Here is a 27,648-nt window from a genome sequence, read left to right as displayed (position 1 = left end):
CGTAGCAAGGGTTGGATAATTAACACAGCAGGTTAGGATAATTCGGTTAAGGTTTGGAAACGGGTTGCTAAAATTAAAGTTATTTTACAAAAGCTGGATCCCTTCTAGCCATGAGCAGTGACTTGAAAGCGACTTCATTTAAAAAAACGAATGACCTTTCATCACAACAACATTAAAGGTGTATAGCTCCATATAATACAGGCGCAGTCGGACAATTTGTATCCCCATAATGCAACAACCTTTGAAAGGGACTAGACAACATTTATCCTCGAAAGCGCCCTGTATATTCCTAGCATAGACTGTAAATAATAGCTTCCTAGCTGGTGATGTACTTCCTGTGTCATGACCTTTGTTACTGTCTGTCAACAAAAATAGCTACATGTATCGTTTTCTCCGGTGAATGTTTACGTTCAAACTGGCTGTGTGTTGATTTAGAGAGAAGTATTAGCCCCGTTAACTAACGGACATGGTCTGAAAATGTTGCAGGAACATCTCTTTTCGTACCAACAAGTTAGCTAGCTGCTAGCTAACGTTAGTTGTTAGCTCTTCGCAACAACTAGTTTCAGCTAGATTATGCTATCTAGGTACAGTAGCAAGTTAACAAGACGAGCCGGGGCTAAAGCTATATTTATTTTTTGTCAGGTGTCGAGCCTTCCCGTTTGTTTCACTGTGCATGATATGGCCTTCAATTCTTTGAACATGGTGAGTTTTTTTCGATTTACATTTCTAAAATTCAGTAGTGCATTGATCTAAAAAGGCATACAGTTAACGTTAGCTAGCTATTCATAGACACTAACGAGCTACCTTGGGATAAGGCAGAATGCCTTGGGTTTTCGAGAGCAAATCAGTAACTTGCAAGCTAGCTATATAACGGTACCTGATGAAATTTGATCCACGACGATCGCGAACGTTACGTTGCTGGCTAGTTAAACCTGTCCTTTTTATTTATTTATTTTTATTTCACCTTTATTTAACCAGTTCGGCTAGTTGAGAACAGGTTCTCATTTGCAACTGCGACCTGGTCAAGATAAATCATAGCAGTGTGAACAGACAACACAGAGTTACACATGGAGTAAGCAATTAACAAGTCAATAACACAGTAGAAAAATGGGCAGTCTATATACAATGTGTGCAAAAGGCATGAGGAGGTAGGCGAATAATTGCAATATTGCAGATTAACACTGGAGTGATAAATGATCATGTACAGGTAGAGATATTGGTGTGCAAAAGAGCAGAAAAGTAAATAAATAAAAACTGTGGGGATGAGGTAGGTGAAAATGGGTGTGCTATTTACCAATAGATTATGTACAGCTGCAGCGATCGGTTAGCTGCTCAGCTAGCTGATGTTTGAAGTTGGTGAGGGAGATAAAAGTCTCCAACTTCAGCGATTTTTCAATTCGTTCCAGTCACAGGCAGCAGAGTACTGGAACGAAAGGCGGCCGAATGAGGTGTTGGCTTTAGGGATGATCAATGAGATACACCTGCTGGAGCGCGTGCTACGGATGGGTGTTGCCATCGTGACCAGTGAGCTGAGATAAGGCGGAGCTTTGCCTAGCATAGCCTTGTAGATGACCTGAAGCCAGTGGGTCTGGCGACGAATATGTAGCGAGGGCCAGCCGACTAGAACATACAAGTCGCAGTGGTGGGTAGTATAAGGTGCTTTAGTGACAAAACGGATGGCACTGTGATAAACTGCATCCAGTTTGCTGAGTAGAGTGTTGGAAGCAATTTTGTAGATGACGTCGCCGAAGTCGAGGATCGGTAGGATAGTCAGTTTTACTAGGGTAAGCTTGGCAGCGTGAGTGAAGGAGGCTTTGTTGCGGAATAGAAAGCCGATTCTTGATTTGATTTTCGATTGGAGATGTTTGATATGGGTCTGGAAGGAGAGTTTGCAGTCTAGCCAGACACCTAGGTACTTATAGGTGTCCACATATTCAAGGTCGGAACCATCCAGTGTGGTGATGCTAGTCGGGCATGCGGGTGCAGGCAGCGATCGGTTGAAAAGCATGCATTTGGTTTTACTAGCGTTTAAGAGCAGTTGGAGGCCACGGAAGGAGTGTTGTATGGCATTGAAGCTCGATTGGAGGTTAGATAGCACAGTGTCCAATGACGGGCCGAAAGTGTATACAATGGTGTCGTCTGCGTAGAGGTGGATCAGGGAATCGCCCGCAGCAAGAGCAACATCATTGATATACACAGAGAAAAGAGTCGAGTCCTTAGCTGGAGGTGTCTGTTATTATTATTTATTTATTTTACAAATTACCACCACCAGACGTTCTCTACCTCCTCCTGTGTGTATCTGGATAACAGGTCTCATTGGCGACTATTTTAACTTTGGACATTATAACTATTCAAATGTTTGGTATGCCATTTGGGAATACTGCCTTGAAGTGCGGGCATAAGTGTCTAATGGTGATCTCTTGCCTTGTGTGTTCCAGGATGAGGCATCCCCTGCATCTCTGACGGATCTGTGTCTGTCCTACGTCAGTAGGAACCTGGAGAGGTTCTGTGTGAAGCATGCTGATGGATCTCTCTGTCTCAGAGACTCTCTGCTGTTTCCCCAGGAGCTAGCTGACCAGCTGCTGGCTAAGATGGCCACTGAAGGTGAGCAAGGAGGATGAAGTAGTCAACCGTCACAGATCCAAGCTTTGATCCTTACGTTGATCATTAGTAGAAAACACAAAACAGGCAGTGTCTAGAGCAGTAATGAGCTAATTCCTTAAATTATTTTGTCTCCGTTCTAACAAAAAAGGTGTGTATGTGTGTGTTTCTAGGTCTGTTGAATGACAGTACAGTAGGAGTGTTTCGTAGCAGTGAGTACCTTCGGCTGCGTCGTGCGTGTATTCGTACGGCCCGTATCTCTGCCGAGGCGTTCCAGAGAGCTCTCTGTCCTCACCGCCTGCTGGAGCTGGACGCTGCTAGGGTCAACGCTGACCTCACAATCTCTGACATACTACATGGCCTTGCCTCCAACAAACACTGCCGGGTAAGCACACTAATAAGAGAGCCTCCAGCAGTTAGATACCCACAAACACTAATCTTCTCTCACTCTCCCCCTTCTCCCTCTCCCCCCCAGGAGAGCTTGCAACGGTTGGTCCTTACAGGTCTGACCATGTCCTCTCTGGAGGAACCGTCATGTCACTGTTTCAGCTCTCTCCAGGGGCTGCGGTCCCTCTCCCTGGCCAATGTTGACTTCTACGACTCTGGGCTGGCTGATGTGTGTTCCCTGTCCCGCCTGGAGAGCCTGGACCTGTCCAACACCTCCGTGACCAACCTCAACCCTCTACTGGGTCTCAAAGAGAGGCTGAGGTCACTAACACTACACCAGCTGAAGAGGCTGGAGATGAGCACTGCCCAGCTACTGTCTGTCATTGGACAACTGGAGGCACTGCAGGTGGGTGGGGACAGCTCTGATACTGAAGTTTTACATTGATTTCCTCCACTATAAGGTGTGTGTAATATACATATATACAGTTGAAGTTTACATACACCTTAGCCAAATACATTTAAACTCAGTTTTTCACAATTCCTGACATTTAATCCAAGTACAAATTCCCTGTCTTAGGTCAATTAGTATCATCACTTTATTTTAAGAATGTGAAATGTCAGAATAATAGTAGAGAGAATTATTTATTTCATCTTTTATTTCTTTCCTCACATTCCAAGTGTGTCAGAAGTTTACATACACTCAATTAGTATTTGGTAGCATTGCCTTTAAATTGTTTAACTTGGGTCAAATGTTTCGGGAAGCCTTCCACAAGCTTCCCACAATAAGTTGGGTGAATTTTGGTCCATTCCTCCTGACAGAGCTGGTGTAACTGAGTCAGGTTTGGAGGCCTACGCGCTTGCACACGCTTTTTCAGTTCTGCCCACAAATTTTCTATAGGATTGAGGTCAGGGCTTTGTGAAGGCCACTCCAATACTTTGACATTGTCCTTAAGCCATTTTGCCACAACTTTGGAAGTATGCTTGGGGTCACTGTCCATTTGGAAGACTCATTTGCGAACAAGCTTTAACTTCCTGACTGATATCCACATCATTTTCTTTCCTCATGATTCCATCTATTTTGTGAAGTGCACCAGTCCCTCCTGCAGCAAAGCATCCCCACAACATGATGCTGCCACCCCTGTGCTTCACGGTTGGGATGGTGTTCTTCGGCTTGCAAGCCTCCCCCTTTTTCTCCAAACATAACGATGGTCATTATGGCCAAACAGTTCTATTTTTGTTTCATCAGACCAGAGGACAAAAAGTACGATCTTTGTCCCCATGTGCAGTTGCAAACCATAGTATGGCTTTTTTATGGCGGTTTTGGAGCAGTGGCTTCTTCCTTGCTGAGTGGCCATTCAGGTTATGTCGATATAGGATTCATTTTACTGTGGATATAGATACTTTTGTACCCGTGAAGATGCTGGAGGAAACAAGGTCCTTTGCTGTTGTTCTGAGTTTGATTTGCGTTTTTGTCACCAAAGAATGTTCATCTCTAGGAGACAGAATGCGTCTCCTTCCTGAGTGGTATGACGGCTGCGTGGTTCCATGGTGTTTATACTTGCGTACTATTGTTTGTACCGATGAACGTGGTACCTTCAGGCGTTTGGAAATTGCTCCCAAGGATGAACCAGACTTGTGGAGGTCTTGGCTGATTCTCGGCTGATTTCTTTTGATTTTCCCATGATGTCAAGCAAAGAGGCAATGAGTTTGAAGGTAGGCCTTGAAATACATCCACGGGTACACCTCCAATTGACTCAAATTATGTTAATTAGCCTAACAGAAGCGTCTAAAGCGATGACATAATTTTCTGGAATTTTCCAAGCTGTTTAAAGGCACAGTCAACTTAGTGTATGTAAACTTCTGACCCACTGGAATTGTGATACAGTGAATTATAAGTGAAATAATCTGTCTGTAAACAATTGTTGGACAAATTACTTGTGTCATGCACAAAGTAGTTGTCTTTACCGACTTGCCAAAACTTTAGTTTAACAGGACATTTTTGGAGTGGTTGAAAAACAAGTTTTAATGACTTCAACCTAAGTGTATGTAAACTTCCGACTTCAACTGTACATATACATACTAATATGTGGACACCCCTTTAAATTAGTGGATTCTGTCATTTCAGGCACACCTGTTGCTGACAGGTGTATAAAACTCAGCACACAGCCATGCAATCTCCATATACAAACATTGGCACTAGAATGGCCTTACTGAAGACCTGTAACTTTCAATATGGCACTGTCATAGGATGCCACCTTTCCAACCAGTCAGTTTGTCACATTTCTGCCTTGCTAGAGCTGCCCCAGTCAACTGTAAGTGCTGTTATTGTGAAGTGGAAACGTTTAGGGGCAAAAATGAAGTGGTAGGCCACACAAGCTCACAGAACGGGACCGCCAATTGCTGAAGCGCGTAGCGCATATAAATTGTTTGTCCTCGGTTGCAGCACTCACAACCAAGTTCCAAACTGCCTCTAAAAGCAACGTCAGCGCAATAACTGTTCGTTGGGAGCTTCATGAAATGGGTTTCCATGGGCGAGCAGCCGCACACAAGCTTAAGATCACCATGCGCAATGCCAAGTGTCGGCTGGAGTGGTGTAAAGCTTGCTGCCATTGGACTCTGGAGCTGTAGAACTGCTTTCTCTGGAGTGATGAATCACGCGTCACCATCTGGGAGTCCGAAGGACGAATCTGGGTTTGGCAGATGCCAGGAAAACGCTACCTGCCTCAATGCATAGTGCCAACTGTAAAGTTTGGTGGAAGCGGAATAATGGTCTGGGGCTGTTTTTCATGGTTCGGGCTAGGTCCCTTAGTTCCAGTGAAGGGAAATTTTAACGATACAGCATACAATTACATTACATAGACGATTCTATGCTTCCAAATTTGTGGAAACATTTGGACAGCCCTTTCCTGTTTCGGCATGACAATGCCCCCGTGCACAAAGCGAGGGTTTGTCAAGATCGATCTGGAAGAACTTGACTGGATGCACAGAGCCCTGACCTCAACCCCATCGAACACCTTTGGGATGAATTGGAACGCTGACTGCGAGCCAGGGTTAAATCGCCCCAACATCAGTTCTCGACTTCACTAATGCTCTTGTGGCTGAATGAAAGCAAGTCCCCGCAGCAATGTTCCAACATCTATTGGAAAGCATTCCCAGAAGAGTGGAGGCTGTTATAGCACCACAGGGGGGACCAACTCCATATTAATTCCTATTATTTTTGGAATGAGATGTTCGACAAGCAGGTGTCCACATACTTTTTGTCATGTAGTGTGCATTGCTGAGCCAAGTTTCTGAAACCTTTTTAGTGATCCGTCACAGTGATTGTTAGCTATCCCTGAACTTTACTTGCGGTGCTCTAATGGTTTTACTTATGATACACAATAATTGTGTGTGTGTGTGTGTGTACCTAACCATGCAGCACCTGGACATCAGTGATGATAAACAGTTCACATCAGACGTGGCTCATCAGCTGCTGGGTGAGCCTGGGATCCTGCCTGCTCTGGTCTCGCTGGATGTGTCTGGACGCAAACAGGTACTGGAGACAGACTATGAGTTTAGTTGACTAGAGTTGTGAGTGGGTGTATTGCAGACCTGGCTGTGTGTGTAGTGCAGGGTTCACCCATCGGCGGCCCGAGCCTATTGGGATTTTCGCTGCTGGACATAAAGACTGTAAAATCAGCACAAATTGATTTTCATTTACGAAATCTGTTCCCAGGTATTCTCACTCATGAATACAGAGGCATCTGTTTTTGTCAAATGCTAAGTCTTTTGGCGATTCTTATGGTCAATTTGCAATTTTGTTCTGGTCCCCCGATCATCCGCTCACGGGTGAATGTAGTTGGGGACCCTGGGGTAGAGTGTTTACCTGGTGCGTGTGTTATGCCAGGTGACGGATGCGGCGGTCAAGGCGTTTGTAGAGGAGCGTCCAGGGATGACCTTTGTTGGTCTGCTGGCTACAGACGCTGGCTTCTCTAACTTCCTCAATGGAAAGGGCAGCCTCAAGGTGGGTCTCACTGTCTGTTTTTTTTTCTCTCTGTCTCTCTTGCTATGTTGCTTTTGTGTAGAGGAAGCAGCATATTGAGAGCACTACGTGTTGTGTATGTCCTCTGTGACAGGTGACAGGAGAGGCCAATGAGACTCAGATCTGTGAGGCGCTGCGTCGCTACAGTGAGAGGGAGGGCTTTGTCAGAGAGGCTCTGTTTCATCTCTTCAGTCTCACACACGTCATGGAGAAACCACGCCCTGACATACTCAAGGTACACACACACACTTTGTCATTCTGTCTCCTTCACCTCCACCTAAATCTTACTGCAGCCTGGCTCTTAGTCAGTGGTACAACTTTTTAGAAAGTAATTTCTTCTCCCTATCTCTCTCGCCCTCTATTGTTGTCTTTAGTTGGTAGTTTTGGGGATGAAGAACCACCCTGCCACCCTGAACGTCCAGTTGGCAGCCAGTGCATGTGTGTTTAACCTGACCAAGCAGGACCTGGCAGCGGGCATACCTGTTAGACTGCTGGGCACAGTCACTCAACTACTGCTGGAGGCCATGTGTACCTTCCCTAACCACCAACAGGTGCACACACACTCTCACCTTCTCCATCAAATTGTTTACACATATTCAGTTTCTTCCCATCTGCAAACACAGACAGGTTAGGGCCTGTTTGAGGACGAGGCCAGAGTGTGTGTTTTGTTTTGTTTGGTCTCTGACTGCCATCTTGGATCCTATCTTTCCAGTTGCAGAAGAATTGCCTGCTCTCTCTGTGCAGTGACCGCATACTGCAGGAGGTTCCCTTCAACAGGTACACGTACATTTTTAGTTACGTTGACTTACTGTAGATACATTTATCCCTTAAGATTATGAGCTCTGTTTGAATAAACCTAACGCAATGGTAAATCTAAGTGCACTATAGGTTCAGGGGTTTGTCAGAAATATTTTTGCTAATTTCACTATCAGAATTATGTGGGCAATAGTTGGCGGTAGTGTGAAAGGGATGGGTTTTGTATAGCGGTCGACCGATTAATCGGAATGGCCGATTAATTAGGGCTGATTTCAAGTTTTCATAACAATCGGTAATCTGCATTTTTGGACACCGATCATGGACGATTACGTTGCACTCCACGAGGAGACTGCGTGGCAGGCTGACTACCTGTTATGCGAGTGCAGCAAGGAGCCACGCTAAGGTGCTAGCTAGCATTAAACGGATCTTATTAAAAACAATCAATCTTAACATAATCACTAGTTTACTACACACGGCTGATGATATTACTAGTTTATCTAGCTTGTCCTGCATGGCATATAATTGATATAATTACAGCCTACTTCGCCAAATGGGTGCTTTAACAAGCGCATTCGTGAAAAAAGCACTGTCGTTGCACCAATGTGTACCTAACCATAATCATCAACACCTTTCTTAAAATCAATAGACAAGTATATCTTTTTAAACCTGCATATTTAGTTAATATTGCCTGCTAACATGAATTTATTTTAACTAGGGAAATTGTCACTTCTCTTGCGTTCTGTGCAACAGAGTCAGGGTATATGCAGCAGTTTGGGCTGCCTGGCTCGTTGCAAACTGTGTGAAGACTATTTTTTCCTAACAAAGACAGCCAACTTCGCCAAACGGGGGATGATTTAACAAAAGCGCATTTGCGGGAAAAAAGCACAATCGTTGCACGAATGTACCTAACCATAAACATCAATGCCTTTCTTAAAATCAATACACAAAAGTATATATTTTTAAACATGCATATTTAGTGAAAAGAAATTCATGTTAGAATACAATGTTAAACTAGGGAAATTGTGTCACTTCTCTTGTGTTCATTGCATGCAGAGTCAGGGAAAATGCAACAGTTTTGCCAGAATTTTACGTAATTATGACATAACATTGAAGGTTGTGCAATGTAACAGCAATATTTAGACTTATGGATGCCACCCGTTAGATAAAATACGGAACACTTCTGTATTTCACTGTAAGAATAAACATTTTGTTTTTTAAATGATAGTTTCCGTATTTTACCATATTAATGACCACGGTTCGTATTTCTGTGTGTTATTATATTAGAATTAAGTCTGATTTGATAGAGCAGTCTGACTGAGAGGTGGTAGGCAGCAGCAGGCTCGTAAGTATTCATTCAAACAGCACATTACTGCGTTTGCCAGCAGCTCTTCGCAATGCTTCAAGCATTGTTTATGACTTCAAGCCTATCAACTCCTGAGATTAGGCTGGCAAAACTAAAGTACCTATTAGAACATTCAATAGTCAAAAGGTATATGAAATACAAATGGTATAGAGAGAAAATGTCCTACAATAAATACAACCTAAAACTTCTTACCTGGGAATATTCGACCTCTAGTTTTGATGAATAAACAAGTTGAAGATTTGTCGAGACTTGACCCCTCACTAGTAAATCATAATGTGCTCTGTGGCTAAATATGTGGTTGCTTCAAATTGTGTATTTAGGGTCTTTTGTGTGTTGCGTCAATTCCAATTAGAATGTTAGTCTGTTATAGCCTAGTTTGTTAAATAACCTACAGAAACAACATAACAAAATGTAGGCATGTCCCATAGTTGCTGAAAAATATTGGACATGTTTTTGAACAGCAATTGAATGGCATTAATATGGAAATATATTGGTAACATAGCATTCTCACTGACATAAAGCTACTGTAAAATGCATTATGTCTGAGCCATGGGCATGCCAAACGCTGTCAATAAGCAAGATTAAATTCACTATCGATAAGGCCTAAAATGACAGTGAATAATTCGAATAAAATTGAACAACTTGCTTTTAATTAAGCTATGACTAAATACAGTTACAGCATATAATATGATGCCTAAGGCAACGTAGACTATGGAGGGTTTTTACATACAAAAGAGCTGGGGAAATATCCAATATAAAGAGAAAGGTGGAACGTCCACTCACTGTTACATCTCCTATATATGTAGCTATAGCCTACCATTGCTGTTGACTGTTGATAGGGCCAGTAGTGACTGCCACTTGAAAGGTCAACAAACAGGCAAATATAGCTTTCAAATGCATTCAGCACCACTGACAGTGATTGGAATTTGACAGTTGGGGCCAAGAGAGGAAAGTGTAATTTTTGACGTAATTGAAAAAGCATGACCCTCCCATTTTCCTCCGGGTAACAATTGTGTACATTTTTACCGCTCCCTAAGCAGTCTTTTTAAAATAAATTTGTGTTCCTAAACAGGCTTCCTACAGTCAGACAACTTTCATTCAATGTTATCGCATATAATGAGTCCAAATGTTTCACAGAAGCTGGACAAAAATTATGTTCAATATACATTTTAAAAAGGGTAATGTCTATTTTGCTGCTTGCAATATTTTAATTAAACATTGGTGATGTAATAAAGGCTACTGTGTGCACCACTACTGGCAAAATCGATGCAATATCCAATTGCGTTACCGCTAAGACCCGCTTTTGGTTGGTCTTAAATATCCCTAGTTGCACTTGCTGAAATTGGCATATTGGCGCATATTTTTAAGGACACCCAAGTATTTTCACCCCTCCCACCTCAGCGCAAGCGAGCTGATGAAGTTAGACAGGGAAATTGCCAAACCTGGCTAAAGGGCTGTGAGGCCGTTTTTACATGACGAAATTGCAAACTAAGGTGCGTTTGACACTTGCGCCTTCTTACCGCCAGCCGAAAATAGAGCCCTATTTCTGACAAGAAACGTAGTATGTACAGTGTATATGCGTATCCGTTGTACAGTGTGTGTGTGTGTGGTCTATATTACAGGTTTGAAGCAGCTAAGCTGGTGATGCAGTGGTTATGTAACCATGAGGACCAGAACATGCAGAGGATGGCTGTGGCTATCATCTCTATACTGGCTGCCAAGGTGTGTGTGTGTGTGTGTGTGTGTGTGTGTGTGTGTGTGTGTGTGTGTGTGTGTGTGTGTGTGTGTGTGTGTGTGTGTGTGTGTGTGTGTGTGTGTGTGTGTGTGTGTGTGTGTGTGTGTGTGTGTGTGTGTGTGTGTGTGTGTGTGCGCGCGCGCATAATAATGCATTACAAATGTGTCTACGGTTTGGCCTTTACTAACATTTGTGTGTTTAACTTCAGTTGTCTACAGAACAGACGGCACAGCTGGGAGCAGAGCTCTTCATAGTGAAGGTAAAACTGTTCACTAAACACATATTTTACACCCTCCATTCAAACTGCTCCACTGAGTGTACAAAACAGTAGTAACATTTATCAATTATTGAGTTCCACCCCCTTTTGCCCTCAAAACAGCCTTAATTCGTCTGGGCATGGACTCTACAAGGTGTCAAGCGTTCCACAGGGATTCTGGCCAATGTTGACTTCAATGCTTCCCACAGTTGTGTCAAGTTGGCTGAGTGTACTTTGAGTGGTGGACTATTCTTGATGCACACGGGAAACTGTTGAGCGTGAAAAACCCAGCAGCGTTACAGTTCTTGACGCACTCAAACCGGTGCGCCTGGCACCTACTTCCATACCCTGTTAAAGGCACTTAAATATTTTGTCTTTCCCACTCACCCTCTGAATTGCACACGTTCTCAAGGCATAAAAATCATTCTTGTCTCCTCCCCTTCATCTACACTGATTTGAAGTGGATTTAACAAGTGACATTAATAAGGGATAGCTTTCACCTGGATTCACCTGTGTCATGGAAAGAGTAGTTGTTCCTAATGATTCTATGCTGTGTACACTTTCCCCTTTTAAATTATTGACCCTTCGCTAAGCCCCACCCCAGAATTCTGGGCAACCAATCGCATGGCTCCAATGGACAGAGTTTTTTTTTAAATGGCTGAATTAAAATATCCCAGAAACTTTCCATGTGCATAAAAAGTTTATTTCTTTCAAATTTGGTACACAAATTTGTTTACATCCCTATTAGTGAGCATTATATATCAAGAAGCTGATTAAACGGCATCATCATTACACAGGTGCACCTTGTGCTGGGGAAAATAAATGGCCTCTCAAATACAATACTACAAATGGCTCAAGTTTTGAGGGAGCGTGCAATTGGCATGCTGACTGTATGCATGTCCACCAGAGCTGTTGCCAGAGACTTGAATGTTAATTTCCTCTACCATAAGCCACCTTCGATGTTGGCCTCACAACCTTCGACCATGTCTAGTCATGCTATCCCAGGGCCTCCACATCCGGCTTCTTTACCTGCGGGTTCATCTGTGACCAGCCACCCGACATTTGATGAAACTGGGGGTTTGCACAACTGAAGAATTTCTGCACAAACTGTCAGAACCCATCTCAAGGAAGCTCATCTGTCTGCTCGTCGTCCTCACCTGGGTCTAGACCTGATTGCAGTTTGGCATCATAACCAGCTTCAGTGGACAAATGCTCACCTTCTATGGCCACTGGCATGCTGGAAGTGTACTCTTCACAGATGAATCCTGCTTACAACTGTACTGGGCAGATGGCATCGTGTGGGCGAGCGGTTTGCTGAAGTCAACGTTGTGAACAGAGTGCCCCGTGGTGGTGGGGTTCTGGTATGGGTAGGCATATGCTACGGGCAACGAACACAATTGCATTTAATCGATTACAATTTGAATGCACAGAGATACCGTGACAAGCTCGCTAGCCACTTAATATAACTTGTTTTCTTTATGTATGTTAATGTTATGAATACAACTCCCATCTGCTGTTGATGTCAGGATACGATTTAAGAGCATTAGTTAGCTCCTAAAGTGGTTATTAGCTTTGACTGCATGCTGACAGTGAATACTGAGTCATTCAGTGGCTAGCTACACGACAAACATAATTTACCAGTTTCCCATGAAGCAATTGTCATGACAGTCCACTACAACATTAACAAGGGGTAGTCTGTGTTTACTTTCATTGTGTATTAGAAACAGAGTTTGAGATCATTGTGAGGGGATTTTACCAGTGGTTGAATGGGTAGTTGGGCTTTTTGGGAAAATGCTGCAACAGTAACAAAAGGACCGGGTCTTAGCGGAGTAACAGCAAGGAGCAACAAGGAGTAACGGCATAGCCTACGTTGCTACCATGAAAAAGACCAAAGCCGGTGGGAGTACCGTTGAGGACAGTGGTGTCTCTCGATCACAGGTGAAGAATCTTTTAAATGAACAAAAATAGTTCTACAAGCATTTGTTACAACAACAAGAAAATAGTTTCAAGTGTTGTATCCAAATACTGGTGGAGTCAACTAATAAAATAATGGCCGGCCTGACCAGAGAGGTCCAGGACCTGAAGAACATTTTGCAGTTGTCCCAGGGTCAGCTCGATGAGTTTAGACAGGAGAAGTCATTGAGAGAGGACATCAGTTCTATATGTGAATCCATGATAATGATGGAGAAATCTTATTATTTAGAGGAACAATCAGGGTGGAATAAGATAGCTGTGGACGGAATTGCAGAATCTCCACGAGACATGGACGGAGTCTGAAGACGAAGTGAGGTAAATTGTCTTGGAGAAACTGAAGATGGAGCATGCCCACAGGACTGGAAAACCCACCACCGACCCAGGTGACAGGCCCGATAGTGGTCATGTTCCTGAGGTTCAAGGACAAGGTATTTGTTCTAGAAAGAGCCCAGAATTTGAGAGGATCTCCTCAACGAGGACTATCCAGAAGCTGTGCACCACAAGAGAAAATAACTTATTCCTGCCATGAAAGCTGCTAGAGCACGTGGGGACGTTGCTTCCATCCGCTATGACAAGCTCATTGTCCTCCCACCCTCCCAAAAGCCTGGAAGGGATGAGAGAGTCAAGCCTATGGGTTCATAGCTTCAACCTCCGCAGCGCACACACACACACCAACTGATTAATCGACTGCTGATTTTTGTTCTTTCTCTTGCTTTGTTATTTTCCATATTATGTCTATTTCTGAGGCGCTACCCTGGAAAGGGCTGAAAATAACCCATATTAATATATATAGCCTTAGAAATAAGGTTCATGAAATCAATAACTTGCTAACATCAGATAACATTAATATATTAGTAATTTCTGAGACTCACTTAGATAATTCTTTTGATACAGCAGTAATAATACAAGGATATAACATCTATATATTAGAGACAGTAATGCTTATGGGGGAGGTGTTGCTATATACAGTGCATTTGGAAAGTATTCACTTTTTCCACATTTTGTAACATTACAGCCTTATTCTAAAATTGATTGTTTTCCCACTCATTTAATCAACATACAATACCCCATAATGACAAAGCAAAAAATGTTTTTTTAGAAATTGTATTAAAAATTTAAATTGTCTACATTTACAGAAGTATTCAGACCCTTTACTCAGTACTTTGTTGATGCACCATTGGCAGTGATTACAGCCTCTAGTCTTCTTGGGTATTATGCTACAAGCTTGGCACACCTGTATTTGGGGAGTTTCGCCCATTCTTCTCTGCAGATCCTCCTTAAGCTCTGTCAGGTTGGATAGGAGTGTCGTTGCACAGCTATTTTAAGATCTCTCCAGAGATGTTCGATGTGGTTCAAGTCCACTGGCTGGGCCACTCAAGGTGATTTTATTTTATTTACAGTGGGGCAAAAACGTATTTAGTCAGCCACCAATTGTGCAAGTTCTCCCACTTAAAACGATGAGAGTCCTGTCATTTTCATGCATGGCTTGGTTTTTGCACTGTCAACTGTGGGACCTTATATAGACAGGTGTGTGCCTTTCCAAATCATGTCCAATTCAATTGAATTTACCACAGGTGGACTCCAATCAAGTTGTAGAAGCATCTCAATGATGGTCAATGGAAACAGGATGCACCTGAGCTCAATTTCGAGTCTCATAGCAAAGGCTCTGAATACTTATGTAAATACTTTTTTTTTACAATTAAAAAACAAACATGTTTTTTCTTTGTCATTATGGGGTATTGTGTGTAGATTTTTATTTCATCCATTTTAAATAAGGCTGTAACGGGGGCGGCAGCGTAGCCTAGTGGTTAGAGCGTTGGACTAGTAACCGGAAGGTTGCGAGTTCAAACCCCCGAGCTGACAAGGTACAAATCTGTCGTTCTGCCCCTGAACAGGCAGTTAACCCACTTTTCTGAGGCCATCATTGAAAATAAGAATGTGTTCTTAACTGACTTGCCTGGTTAAATAAAGGTAAAAAAATAAAAAAGTGACAAAGTGGAAAAAGGGAAGGGGTCTGAATACTTTCTGAATGCACTGCATATTAAAAGCCATATCCCTGCATTGCTTAGAGAAGATCTCATTTGAAGTTTAGATGAGGCAGATTCACATGCCTAGTCTTTCGGGATGTTGCTGTAGACCACCAAGTACCAAGTCAGTATCTAAATAATGTGTGTGAAATGCTTGGTAGTATGTGATGTAAACAGAGGTCTACTTTCTTGGGGACCTGAATATTGACTGGTTTTCATCAAGCTGTCAACTCAGTGGGAAGCTTCCCTCTGTAACCAGTGCCTGTAATCTGGTTCAGGTTATTAATCAACCTACCAAGTTGTTTACAAACACTACAGGAACAAGATCATCCACATGTATTTATCACATTTCTACTAATACTGTAGAACTTTGTTCTAAACCTGTACCCATTGGATGCAGTGATCACAATATAGTGACTATATCTAGGAAAGCCGTCGTTCCAAAAGCTGGACTAAAATAGTGTATAAGAGATCATTCAAAAGATTTAGCTGTGACTCATGTTGATGGTGTAAAGCGATATTTGTTGATCTGATGTGATTAATAAGGAGCATCCAAACGCTGCACTTGATGATTTTTTATGAAATTGCTTCTTCCAGTTATTGATAAACATGCACCTTTTTAAGAAACTGACTGTCGGAAGTGTTAAGGCTCCATAGTTTGAAGAGGACTTGTAAAACTATAGTTGAAAGAGTTGGGGCAAAAGGAGTAGCTAATAGGCCTGGCTGCACATCTGACTTACTGAGAAATATGTGACTAAACTCAACAAAAAGAAGAAACTGTTATAAAGCCAAGATCAATTAAGTATAAAGAATGGTGGCAAGATCTTTGATGTGCTTTAAATTAAATTATGGGCATAAAGACAAATTCAACTTTCATCAAATCAGATGTCTTATCATTTGATGTTGCCAATTATTTTAATGATTATCAAACAAAACCAGGAAATTTGATGTTGTTATCTATCAATTATTTTAATTTGATTACTTCAAATTGTGCATTCACCTTATGACATCCAGTGGAACAGCAATAGTGCAACATATTTTTGAGAAGGATTACTTTATCCTATCCAGGTATTCCTTAAAAATGCTGATTGACTCCGCTGTCCTGGGGAAAATTGTTTTATGAGCGGGAACTAATAGGTGGGAAAGTGCCCTTATTTGTTATCTATCAATAATAACAAACCTCTTGGCATTGACAACTTAGATGGAAAGATACTGAGGATGGTAGCTGACTATAGCCACTCCTATCTGTCATTTTTAATCTGAGTCGAAGGTGTATCTCCTCAGCCCTGGAGGGAAGCCAAAGTCATTTCGCTACCCAAGAGGGATAAAGTGTTCTTTACTGGATCTAACAGCAGACCTAACAGCAGACCTATCAGCTTGCTGCAAGCTTTTAGCAAGCTGTTGTACAAAATGGTATTTGACCAAAAACAATGCTATTTCTCTGTTAACATGCTTATAGAGGACACGCAAAGTGCACAGCACTGATACAAATTTACTGATGATTGGTTGAAAGAAATTGATTAAAATAAGATGGTGGGATCTAGATTTGATTTAGATTTCTGTGCAGCCTTTGATTTGACCATACCTGTTGAGAACTTTTATTTAATGGTTTTCAACCTCTACCATATCGTGGATTCAGAGCTATCTATCTAATAGAACTCAAAAGGTTTTCTTTAATGAGAACTTCTCTAATGTCAAACATGTAAGGTGTGGTGTACCGCAGAACAGCCCTCTAGGGCCTCTTCTCTTCAAAGTTTTATTTAAAAAAATGTTTTACCCCATTCTCTCCCCAATTTCGTGGTATCAGAACTCAACCCAACCAAATACAACACCACCAAGCCGTACTACTTCTTGACACAATGCCCACTTAACCCGTAAGCTAGCCGCACCAATGTGTCGGCGGAAACACTGTTCACCTAGCGACCTTGTCAGCATGCACTGCGCCCGGCCCGACCTAGATATTTTGTGTGTATGTATTGATAAGTAGGCTGTGTGCTGTTTTTACATTCATGAAGTTCTGACCTTGAGCTGTTCTTGTCTTTTAATGTTCTGTATTATGTCATGTTTTGTGTGTACCCCAGGAAGAGTAGCAGCTGCTTTAGCAACAGCTACTGGGGATCCTAATAAAATACCAAAAAGGGTCCATTGCTGTTTGCAGGGTGTAAAAAAATCAATAATAATAATAATTTTAAGACTGTAATGTTCACCATCTCTATCCCACTTCACTCTTTCTACCCCCTCTCTCTCTCTTCGCTGTATATATCTGACTCTCGCTCTGTGTGTGTCTCTGTCTCTCTCTCCCCCCTCTGCAGCAGCTTCTCCACATTGTGCATCAGAAGGCTACCCAGGGCGTGGTGGACGCCACCCTCAAGTTCACACTGAGCGCGCTCTGGAACCTCACTGACGAATCACCAACCACCTGCCGCCATTTTATAGAGAACCAGGGACTGGATCTGTTCATCAAAGTACTGGAGGTAGTACACACACACACTCGTGATGCACAGGTTGACTCATAACCCACAGTCCCTGTAGTTATATCCACGGGTGGGTTAAGGGTCATTAAATATTGTGTGGAAGAAGGGTGGCTGGGTGGGTTGAATAAAGGGAAAACAACAATATCTTAAAGAATCCATAAATGTATCATTCTTGTGCAATTTACATCTATAGGCTATAGCCTAAAATAATGAAAGAAAAACTTGTCTGGCATTAGTGCGTAAGGCTAAACTTGAGGCCCAAACTGTACGCACACCAAATAGCCTACACGCCAATCACCAAATGCTTTTGGGAACGGGCAGAAAAAGTTCATTAACATCGATCCACAGGGGCAAAGAGGACAATGTCGGAGTTTAATTCAATAAGAGAAAAGCTGTTATGTGTGATTGTGAGGCACTATACAAATTCAACAGTCACAAGATGTGTACTTCAAATAGGCCTATGGCATGTCAAGGTAAATGTAACCTACTGTTCATATAGCCTTATTATTAACTCCTGCAGAATTAAGCATTTCTTGCAGTAAAATTATACACTAAATGGAGGCAACATTTTTACTCGGGAACCGGAGTGGAAAAATATGATTTCTTTCTTTCTTTCAGCATCTTAAGAGAATGCACATGTGCAGTTAGCACCTCTACAGGTATATCTATCTTCATCAGCGTCATAACAGCTGATTTAGTATTTCAACCACTAAAATATGCATCCAAGCCGAACTGAAATGTTATCAGAAACATGTTGGGTCGTTTTTCACAGCTTTCTATTTCTTTACTACCGGTCAAACTGATGTCATTTGGCGGCAGGTAGCCTTGTGGCACGTTGGACTAGTAACCGAAAGGTTGCAAGATCGAATCCCCGAGCTGACAAGGTAAAACATCGGTCCTTCTGCCCCTGAGCAAGGCAGTTAAACCACTGTTCCTAGGCTGTCATTGTAAATAAGAATTTGTTCTTAACTGACTTGCCTAGTTAAATATAAAAAAAAATATTAAAAACAAATTTGCACAGAGAATCTCTGAAATTATAAGCAGTAATCTCAACATCTCAATGCATTTTCTATATTGGCGGGATTGCAGTGGCGTGCCGTGGGCCTGAGGCCTGGGCCTTCAGTGAGGTCCTACACAGTCCCACCCGAATTAATCCACCTCTTATTACCATCATTATGATGCCATGGCTCTAGACACTACATTTAGACAGAAACGCAGTATAACCAGGCGTCACCCAAAAACATGACACAATCAATGAGTCTTTTAAATATTTCCCTATTTTTCTTCACCTTTTCATTGTGCAGCTCCGTTGCCCTGCGCGCTTGTTCGTTGAGCTGTAGATCCACTCGGGTGTCCCCAAAAGTTTTCAAAAGCACCATTGCTTGTAAGTGCCCAGCCGTACTTTGGTGTCTCATTGCTGCCTTGGTTAGACAACTCAAGTTTGCAAAGCCAGTGTGGCTCCAAACACCAAATCCAAAGCATTCCCAGCAGTACAGTTTGCAGTGCTTCTCGGAGCCTGTGAGCCATCGATAGCGCTTGTAGTTGGAACTTTGAAAGTGGCGAACGAACCCCTTTCCCGCCTGTGACAGGCTTTGTAGCGTCGGCGTCGGGCGACCTCTCCTTACAATGTCTAACTTTTCTTGAAAAGTTTGTCTTGAGAATGGCGTTAAATTATATCCTCGACCAAATCGATATCTTCTCCTCCTTCCGCCATTGTGGGTTGAAAAAACAGCCTAGTAGTACTCAAATGAATTTGTTTATAAAATTCAGTTTCCTAGTTCTGAGGTTCTGCATAGACCTGCCCATAGGACCTGCCTCTCAATATTGGTAATCCAATCAAAAGACGTGCACGCACTACGCCTGCTAGCTGGCTCCTGTGTAACACTGGAGCCAGCCAGCAGGCGTACAATAACCAACTCTAAAGCTGATTGGTTGACACTAAATGTTTCTTTCCATTCACTTCAAGCTACAAGTGCCCGCACTGTTGATTCTGAAGGCCTGAGGGCAGATTTTAGACCCCTGGCAACACATGATGAATATGATTGGATAAAAGATCTAACATAAAGACCAGCCCTCCAAATCTCAACCTGGGGCTGGAAGCAGTGCAACCAAGAGGAAAGCTATGAAATGAAGAGTATAACTCTTACTCTGGGGAATAATTGAATACATATTTGTGGGAAAATATATATATATATATATTATTTTTTAATTATATTCTGATGTTGTTTAGGCCAGCAGAGAAGGCCTTGCTGGCCCTGACGGCCCACCACCTCGGGATTGTCACTATCACACATTGGGTCAGTGTCTACCCGTCATTCAGTGCAGGTGAGGCTTTTGAGCCCCACATTTTTTGCAAAAAATAAACATGGTCTCTTTTTTGCTTTCTTGAGTAAGGCAGCTCCAAAATGCAGGTGTTTCAGCCTAGCTCAGTGCTTTCTGTGGTGGTGGGGCAGCCAGCAGAAAATATGGAGCTTAGGTGCTGGTAATGTTCTCTAGTTAGGCCATGATTAGCTCAGTGTTCTGTCACACATGGGGACACTAAGTCACCACAAACTCTACAGGGAGAGCTCGAAATTCAAGCCCTTTGTGTGCTGCCATATATTTACATTACAAGGCTCAAGGTCATTGCCCACAAATAAAATTACATCAAATCACGTTATATCTACCTGAAGTTTGATTGGACTGATCATGTCAACATTATGCTTTCAAAATATTAGCTAGCAGTCATCATCATGAATCAAGTCAATCGCAAATTCAACAGTGAGTGGTTTGGAAGGAATCATTGGCTAACTGCAAGCATTGCAAAGCAATCACTAACCTGCTATTCAGTTCAGTGGGTGTGTGGTTCCAAGTCTGGGTTTCAGGGTCTCTGTTCCAAACTTAAAATGATAAACATTCAACATTGACCATGCTGTCAATCCAGCATGATTTCTGCCGCGCTCAAAACACCTGTTAACCTCGGAACTGGGAAATCTAACTTCAGTGAGTTCAAGACAACTGCGTACTTGGGGGGAAAACTAGCCCTGACTGGGAAAATACGTTTTGAACGGTCATCCAACTCGGAATTGTAAGTCGGGAACTCGGGCCTCTTTCTAGCGCTACGACCTGAAGATCACTGAAGTCATCATAATTCGACCTTGTTTTTTGCAGAGTTCCCAGTTGTCTTGAAAGCACCATAAATCCAGAGAATGTCAGACTTTTGATGACAAAGTTTGGTGACAAAATTTGCCCACGAAGGACTGCTGCTCCACCTTCCTGTTCAAGTGAGCACAGCACAACAAGGTCACAAATGTCTTGTATTCTGCTGCATAAATTATGTAATATGCCAGGGAGATAGTATTACTTCCTTAGTTACAGTATACATAAGTGTATGTTGTGTAGTAAGATGTTAGTAGCCCATGTGCCTCACCCTAATAATTTGGTCTATTTTCCCCTCTTAATTTCGCCTACTGTTCTGACTTGGAGGTGCACATGTAGCCTATAACCTGTTTTTAGAGAAATGTAATCATGGAATATTGTGAGAGCTTTCATTGTCTGCTTATATGCCCCCTTTATTTATCCTACGGTTCTGACTTGGTATACAGGGCTTTACTGTAAGAACGGGCCAAGTTCTGAATTCTGTTGCTCTACATTTCAAAAGATCTGAAGAAGTAGTTATATTGACAATGTCCGTCCTAGCTCGCTTATTAATGTGTTAAGAGGCAATCCGTCATTTCAATTATCTGCTTGTCGTCCTGTTATGCCATAGTTTGTACATCTCAATTGTCAGTAGAACCACATTTGTTTTAAGCAAGTCAGCCATATCAGCTATGTTTTTTTTTTATAAATGAGGCTGAATGAACTGTTTCGCTGCAAGACAAGGCTCCGCTGATAGCCTGGTGTAGCAGTGGTACGGTGTTGGGACAGCTTTAGGCCCTAACAGTTTGTGGGCACAGTTTGTCAGCGTTATAGTGCAATTAATGTATTGTTTAGTGTTGTGTATTGGCTTTGCTGGCATGCATCCCAACTATTTTTTCTCTTCCTCGCTTTACATTCCAAATTCGCCACTGCATTGAGTATACAAAACATTAAGAACACCTTCCTAATATTTATTTTTATTTTACCTTTTATTTCACCAGGTAGGCCAGTTGAGAACAAGTTCTCATTTACAACTGCGACCTGGCCAAGATAAAGCAAAGCAGTGCGTCAAAACAACACAGTTACACAAAAAAACATAAAGTCAATAGAAAAATACTGGGGTGCAAAAGAGCAAGAGGATATGTAACAATATGGGGATGAGGTAGTTGGGTGTGCTATTTACAGATTGGTGTTGTACAGGTATAGTGATTGGAAGCTGCTCTGACAGCTGATGCTTAAAGTTAGAGAGGGAGATATAAGACTCCAGCTTAAGTCATTTTTGCAATTCGTTCCAGTCATTGGCAGCAGAGAACTGGAAAAAAAGGCCGAAATATACCTGCTGGAGCTCGGGCTACGGGTAGGTGTTGCTATGTTCACCAGTGAGCTGAGATAAAGCGGGGCTTTACCTAGCATGGACTTGTAGATGACCTGGAGTCAGTGATTTGGCGACGAATATGTAGCGAGGGCCAGCCAACGGGAGCATACAGGTCGCAGAGGTGGGTAGTATATGGGGCTTTGGTGACAAAACAGATGGCACTGTGATAGACTGCATCCAATTTGCTGAGTGGAGCGTTGGAGGCTATTTTGTAAATGACATCGCTGAAGTCAAGGATCGGTAGGATAGTCAGTTTTACAAGGGTACGTTTGGCAGCATGAGTGAAGGCTTTGTTGCAAAGTAGGAAGCCGATTCTTTATTTAATTTTGAATTGGAGATGCTTAATGTGAGTCTGGAAGGAGAGTTTACAGTCTGACCAGACACCTAGATATTTGTAGTTGTCCACATATTCTAAGTCAGAACCGTCCGTAGTAGTGATGCTAGTAGGCAGCAATTGGTTGAAGAGCACGCACTTAGTTTTACTTGCATTTATAAGCAGTTGGAGGCCTCGGAAGGGGTGTTGTATGGCATTGAAGCTCGTTTGAAGGTTTGTTTGCACGGTGTCCGAAGAAGGGCCGGATGTATACAGAATGGTGTCGTCTGCATAGAGGTGGATCAGAGAATCACCAGCAGCAAGATCGACATCATTGATATATACAGAGTCGTCCCGAGAATTGAACCCTGTGGTACACCCATAGAGACTGCCAGAGGTCCGGACAACAGGCCCTCCGATTTGACACACTGAACTCTTATCTGAGAAGTAGTCAGTGAACCAGGCGAGGCAGTCATTTGAGAAGCCAAGGCTATTGAGTCTGCCGATTTAATAATGCGGTGATTGACAGAGTCAAAAGCCTTGGCCAGGTCGATGAAGAAGGCTGCACAGTACTGTCTTGAGTTGTACCCCCCCCTTTTCCCTCAAACAGCATCAATTCGTCGGGGCGTGTGCTCTACAAGGTGTCGAAAGCGTTCCACAGGAATGCTGGCCCATGTTGATTCCAATGCTTCACACAGTTGTGTCAAGTTGGCTGGATGTCCTTTGGGTGGTGGACCATTCTTGATACACATGGGAAACTGTTGAGTGAAAAACCCAGCAGTGTTGCAGTTCTTGACACTCAAACCGGTGCTCCTGGCACCTACTACCATACCCCATTCAAAGGCACCTAAATCTTTTGTCTTGCCCATTCACCCTCTGAATGGCACACATACACAATTATTTAACCTGTCCCTTCCCCTTCATCGACACTGATTGATGTGGATTTAACAAGTGACATCAATAAGGAATCATACCTTTTACCTGGATTCACCTGATCAGTCTGTCATGGAAGGAGCAGGTGTCCTTAATGTTTTGTATGCTCAGTGTAATGGTCGGGCGATTGCAGGTGGGTTATTTAGCCATTGCGGGTGGGTGCAAGTGAACAAACACACACACTCACAGACCCTAGAGCTGTTTATCTAAGTGCTAGTTACGCTCTCTCTGTCACCCTAAAGTGTAAGCTGACTCACTCATGCCTCTTTCTTTTCCTCTTTCTTTCTCTCTGCAGTCATTCCCCTCTGAGTCTTCCATCCAACAGAAGGTGTTGGGGCTGCTGGTGAGTCATAGTGAACCCTGAATGAATGCGTGTATTTATTCTAGTGGACATCCAACCCTGGTAGCTCTAGATGGACATCCAACCCTGGTATCCCTAGGTGGACATCCAACCCTGGTAGCCCTAGGTGGACATCCAACCCTGGTATCCCTAGGTGGACATCCAACCCTGGTATCCCTAGGTGGACATCCAACCCTGGTATCCCTAGGTGGACATCCAACCCTGGTATCCCTAGGTGGACATCCAACCCTGGTAGCCCTAGGTGGACATCCAACCCTGGTAGCCCTAGGTGGACATCCAACCCTGGTATCCCTAGGTGGACATCCAACCCTGGTAGCCCTAGGTGGACATCCAACCCTGGTATCCCTAGGTGGACATCCAACCCTGGTAGCCCTAGGTGGCCAGAGTGCATAGGGGGGTGTTTCTGGACAGGGTCTTAGTGAATTCAGCTGAAGCTATACTGACAATACCGTTGTTTTAGTGTTTGAATCGTCCTGTTTGAAGTGATGTAGAACAGTGGAGGAGCTGACTTTGTGGCTCTGCCTCTCCTTAGAATAACATAGCGGAGGTTGGGGAGCTGCATGTGGAGCTGATGGTTCAGGGCTTCCTGGATCACATCTGCTCCCTGCTCCACAGCCCTGAGGTGGAGGTGTCCTACTTCGCTGCTGGGATCCTGGCCCACCTCACCTCCAGAGGAGAGGCTGCTTGGACACTCAGTATCACACTGAGGTCTGACCTGCTAGAACAACTGGTGTGTGGTGTGTGGGGAGGGCGTCTGTGTGCGTGTCTGTTTGCGTGTGTTCACGTATGTGTGTTTTCAAAGTGATTTGTAATTTTATCCCACCACCTTCATGTGTTCATAAATGTGGCTCATGTTCTGTGTCTCTCTCTCTCTCTCCTCTAGCACTCTACCATCCTGAAGTGGCCGACACCAGCATGTGAGATGGTGGCCTACAGGTGTGACCCCAGAACACACCTTTACAAGCCCATACACTCGCAAAAGGAGAGGAATTACACTGTAAAGTATTGAGATGCAGCCTGAGTGTTAATGATCTCCACCCTCCTCCACCTCTCATCCCTCTTTCCCTGTAGGTCCTTTAACCCTTTCTTCCCCCTGTTGGAGTGTTTCCACACCCCAGGAGTTCAACTGTGGGCGGCCTGGGCCATGCAGCATGTCTGCAGCAAGAACGGTGAGACACATACACATCCCACTATCTGCCTGTCTCCAGTGTAGAACGGTGAGACACATACACATCCCCCTATCTGCCTGTCTCCAGTGTAGAACGGTGAGACACATACACATCCCCTATCTGCCTGTCTCCAGTGTAGAACGGTGAGACACATACACATCCCCCTATCTGCCTGTCTCCAGTGTAGAACGGTGAGACACATACACATCCCCTTATCTGCCTGTCTCCAGTGTAGAACGGTGAGACACATACACATCCCCCTATCTGCCTGTCTCCAGTGTAGAACGGTGAGACACATACACATCTGCCTGTCCCCTTATCTGCCTGTCTCCAGTGTAGAACGGTGAGACACATACACATCCCCCTATCTGCCTGTCTCCAGTGTAGAACGGTGAGACACATACACATCCCCCTATCTGCCTGTCTCCAGTGTAGAACGGTGAGACACATACACATCCCACTATCTGCCTGTCTCCAGTGTTGAACGGTGAGACACACATCCCCCTATCTGCCTGTCTCCAGTGTAGAACGGTGAGACACATACACATCCCCCTATCTGCCTGTCTCCAGTGTAGAACGGTGATACACACATACCACTATCTGCCTGTCTCCAGTGTAGAACGGTGAGACACATACACATCCCACTATCTGCCTGTCTCCAGTGTAGAACGGTGAGACACATACACATCCCCCTATCTGCCTGTCTCCAGTGTAGAACGGTGAGACACACGTACCACTATCTTAAAGTTTCTATAATTGATGTGAGTGTAATCTCTCTGAACTCCTTCAGCCCCTCGGTACTGCAGTATGCTGCTGGAGGAGGGAGGTCTGCATCAGTTGGAGAAGGTCCAGACACACCCTGACACCCACGCAGACGTCATGCGATTGGCCGAGAGCATTCTGGAGAGCCTGCAGCGCCACCAAGCTCGCACCAGGCAGACCACACAGACACACACACACACCCGCTGCCCGCTACAACCCCACACACACAAAGGTGAGACACACACAATTATTTGAAGTGTGTTATTTCAGAACATGTTAAAAGTCATGTTAAAATGTTTCTGTTTTCCTCCTCCAGAGGGTGACGAGCCCTGATCAGAACCTATCCCACTGCTACCTTCAGGACAAGAGGCCATTGAAAGTGTATGTGTGTGCGTGAGTGCGTTCATTAGACAGGGGTGAGGACGGACACCTTGTCACCCCCCATCCTGTCTGAAGGTGGTGCTGTAAAGTGAATGAGAGGACAGAAACTATGCATTTCTTTGCACACACACCTTGCTATGTTTTCTAGAGTTTGGTAAGCAAAAGTAGTACTATGTGGCTACTTATGCATGCTACTGATAAGTAAATTAATATTATGGAAAACAAAATGCTAAGAAAATAGTTGTTGGTTAAAACACTACGGTCGATGTCTATGCCCCCACGTAAATCTATTTATAATGAAATAATCACCATAAAAATCTGTTAATTTAAACTATAGAAGTTTTTTTGCATTTGATGCATCTCAATCCACCACATCCACCTACAGTACCAGTCAAAAGTTTGTACACACCTACTCATTCAAGGGTTTTTATTTATTTTTTACTATTTTCTACATTGTAGAATGATAGTGAAGACATCAAAACTATGAAATAACACATATGAAATCATGTAGTAACCAAAAAAGTGTTAAACAAATCAAAATATATTTGATATTCTTGCCTTAATGACAGCTTTGCGCACACTTTCTCTCAACCAGCTTCACCTGGAATGCTTTTCCAACAGTATTGAAGGAGTTCCCACATCTGCTGAGCACTTGTTGGCTGCTTTTCCTTCACTCTGCAGTCCAACTTATCCCAAATCATCTCGATTGGGTTGAGGTCGGGTGATTGTGGAGACCAGGTCATCTGATGCAGCAATCCATCACTCTATTTATTGGTCTAATTGCCCTTACACAGCCTGGAGGTGTGTTGGGTCATTGTCCTGTTGAAAAACAAATGATAGTCTCACAAAGTGCGAACTAGATGGGATGGCGTATCGCTGCAGAATGCTGTGTTAGACATGCTGGTTAAGTGTGCCTTGAATTCTAAATAAATCAGTGTCCCCTGCAAAGCACCATCACACCACCTCCTCCATGCTTCACGGTGGGAACCACACATCCAGAGATCATCCCTTCACCGACTCTGCGTCTCACAAAGACACAGTGGTTGGAACCCAAAATCTCAAATTTGGACTCATCTGACCAAAGGACAGATTTCCACTGGTCTAATGTCCATTAAGTGTATTTCTTGACCCAATCATGTCTCAACTTCTTATTGGTGTCCGTTAGTAGTGGTTTCTTTACAGCCATGAAGGCCTGATTCACGCAGTCTCTGAACAATGGATGTTGTGATATGTCTGTTACTTGAACTCTGTGAAGCATTTATTCTGGCTGCAATTTCTGAGGCTGGTAACTCTAATGAACGTATCCTCTGCAGTGGCGTTAACTCTGGGTCTTCCATTCCTGTGGGGGTCCTCATGAGAGCAAGATTCATCATAGCGCTTAATGGTATGGTTTTTGTGACTGCACTTGAATAAACGTTAAACGTTCTTGAAATTTTCCAGTATGACTGACGATCATGTCTTAAAGTAATGATGGACTGTCGTTTCTCTTTGCTTATTTGATTTGTTCTTACCATAATATAGACTTGGTCTTTTACCAAATAGGGCTATCTTCTGTATACCACCCCTACCTTGTCACAACACAACTGATTGGCTCAAACGCATTAAGAAGGAAAGAAATTCCACAAATTAACTTAACAAAGGCA

General features: G+C 43.3%; 1 protein-coding gene across 4 annotated transcripts; it reads left to right on the top strand.

Moving 5' to 3' along the window:
- Positions 1-267: 267 nt before the first annotated feature.
- On the top strand, positions 268-26,473 carry LOC124037808 (protein zyg-11 homolog). Of its 4 annotated transcripts, none has more exons than XM_046352882.1 (18): positions 273-702; positions 2,439-2,604; positions 2,775-2,986; positions 3,077-3,394; positions 6,407-6,520; positions 6,875-6,991; positions 7,104-7,244; positions 7,384-7,560; positions 7,722-7,786; positions 10,751-10,850; positions 11,072-11,122; positions 17,433-17,594; positions 23,628-23,675; positions 24,226-24,423; positions 24,577-24,629; positions 24,765-24,862; positions 25,653-25,856; positions 25,941-26,473. In XM_046352882.1, exons 1-18 carry the CDS (start codon positions 574-576, stop codon positions 25,955-25,957), a joined length of 2,370 nt encoding a protein of 789 aa, XP_046208838.1. In that variant the 5' UTR covers positions 273-573; the 3' UTR covers positions 25,958-26,473. The 4 variants fall into 4 exon arrangements, with proteins under 4 accessions (XP_046208837.1, XP_046208836.1, XP_046208838.1 ...); XM_046352883.1 differs by having other exon boundaries at positions 327-396; positions 643-702; positions 2,775-3,394; XM_046352881.1 differs by having other exon boundaries at positions 268-702; positions 2,775-3,394; positions 17,436-17,594.
- The last annotated feature ends 1,175 nt before the right edge of the window (positions 26,474-27,648 follow it).

This window comes from Oncorhynchus gorbuscha, linkage group LG06 (assembly GCF_021184085.1).
Source record: "Oncorhynchus gorbuscha isolate QuinsamMale2020 ecotype Even-year linkage group LG06, OgorEven_v1.0, whole genome shotgun sequence".
Taxonomy (NCBI): Eukaryota; Metazoa; Chordata; class Actinopteri; order Salmoniformes; family Salmonidae; genus Oncorhynchus; species Oncorhynchus gorbuscha.
Note: the sequence above shows the minus strand (reverse complement) of the source record. Positions and strands in the feature narration are given on the sequence as shown.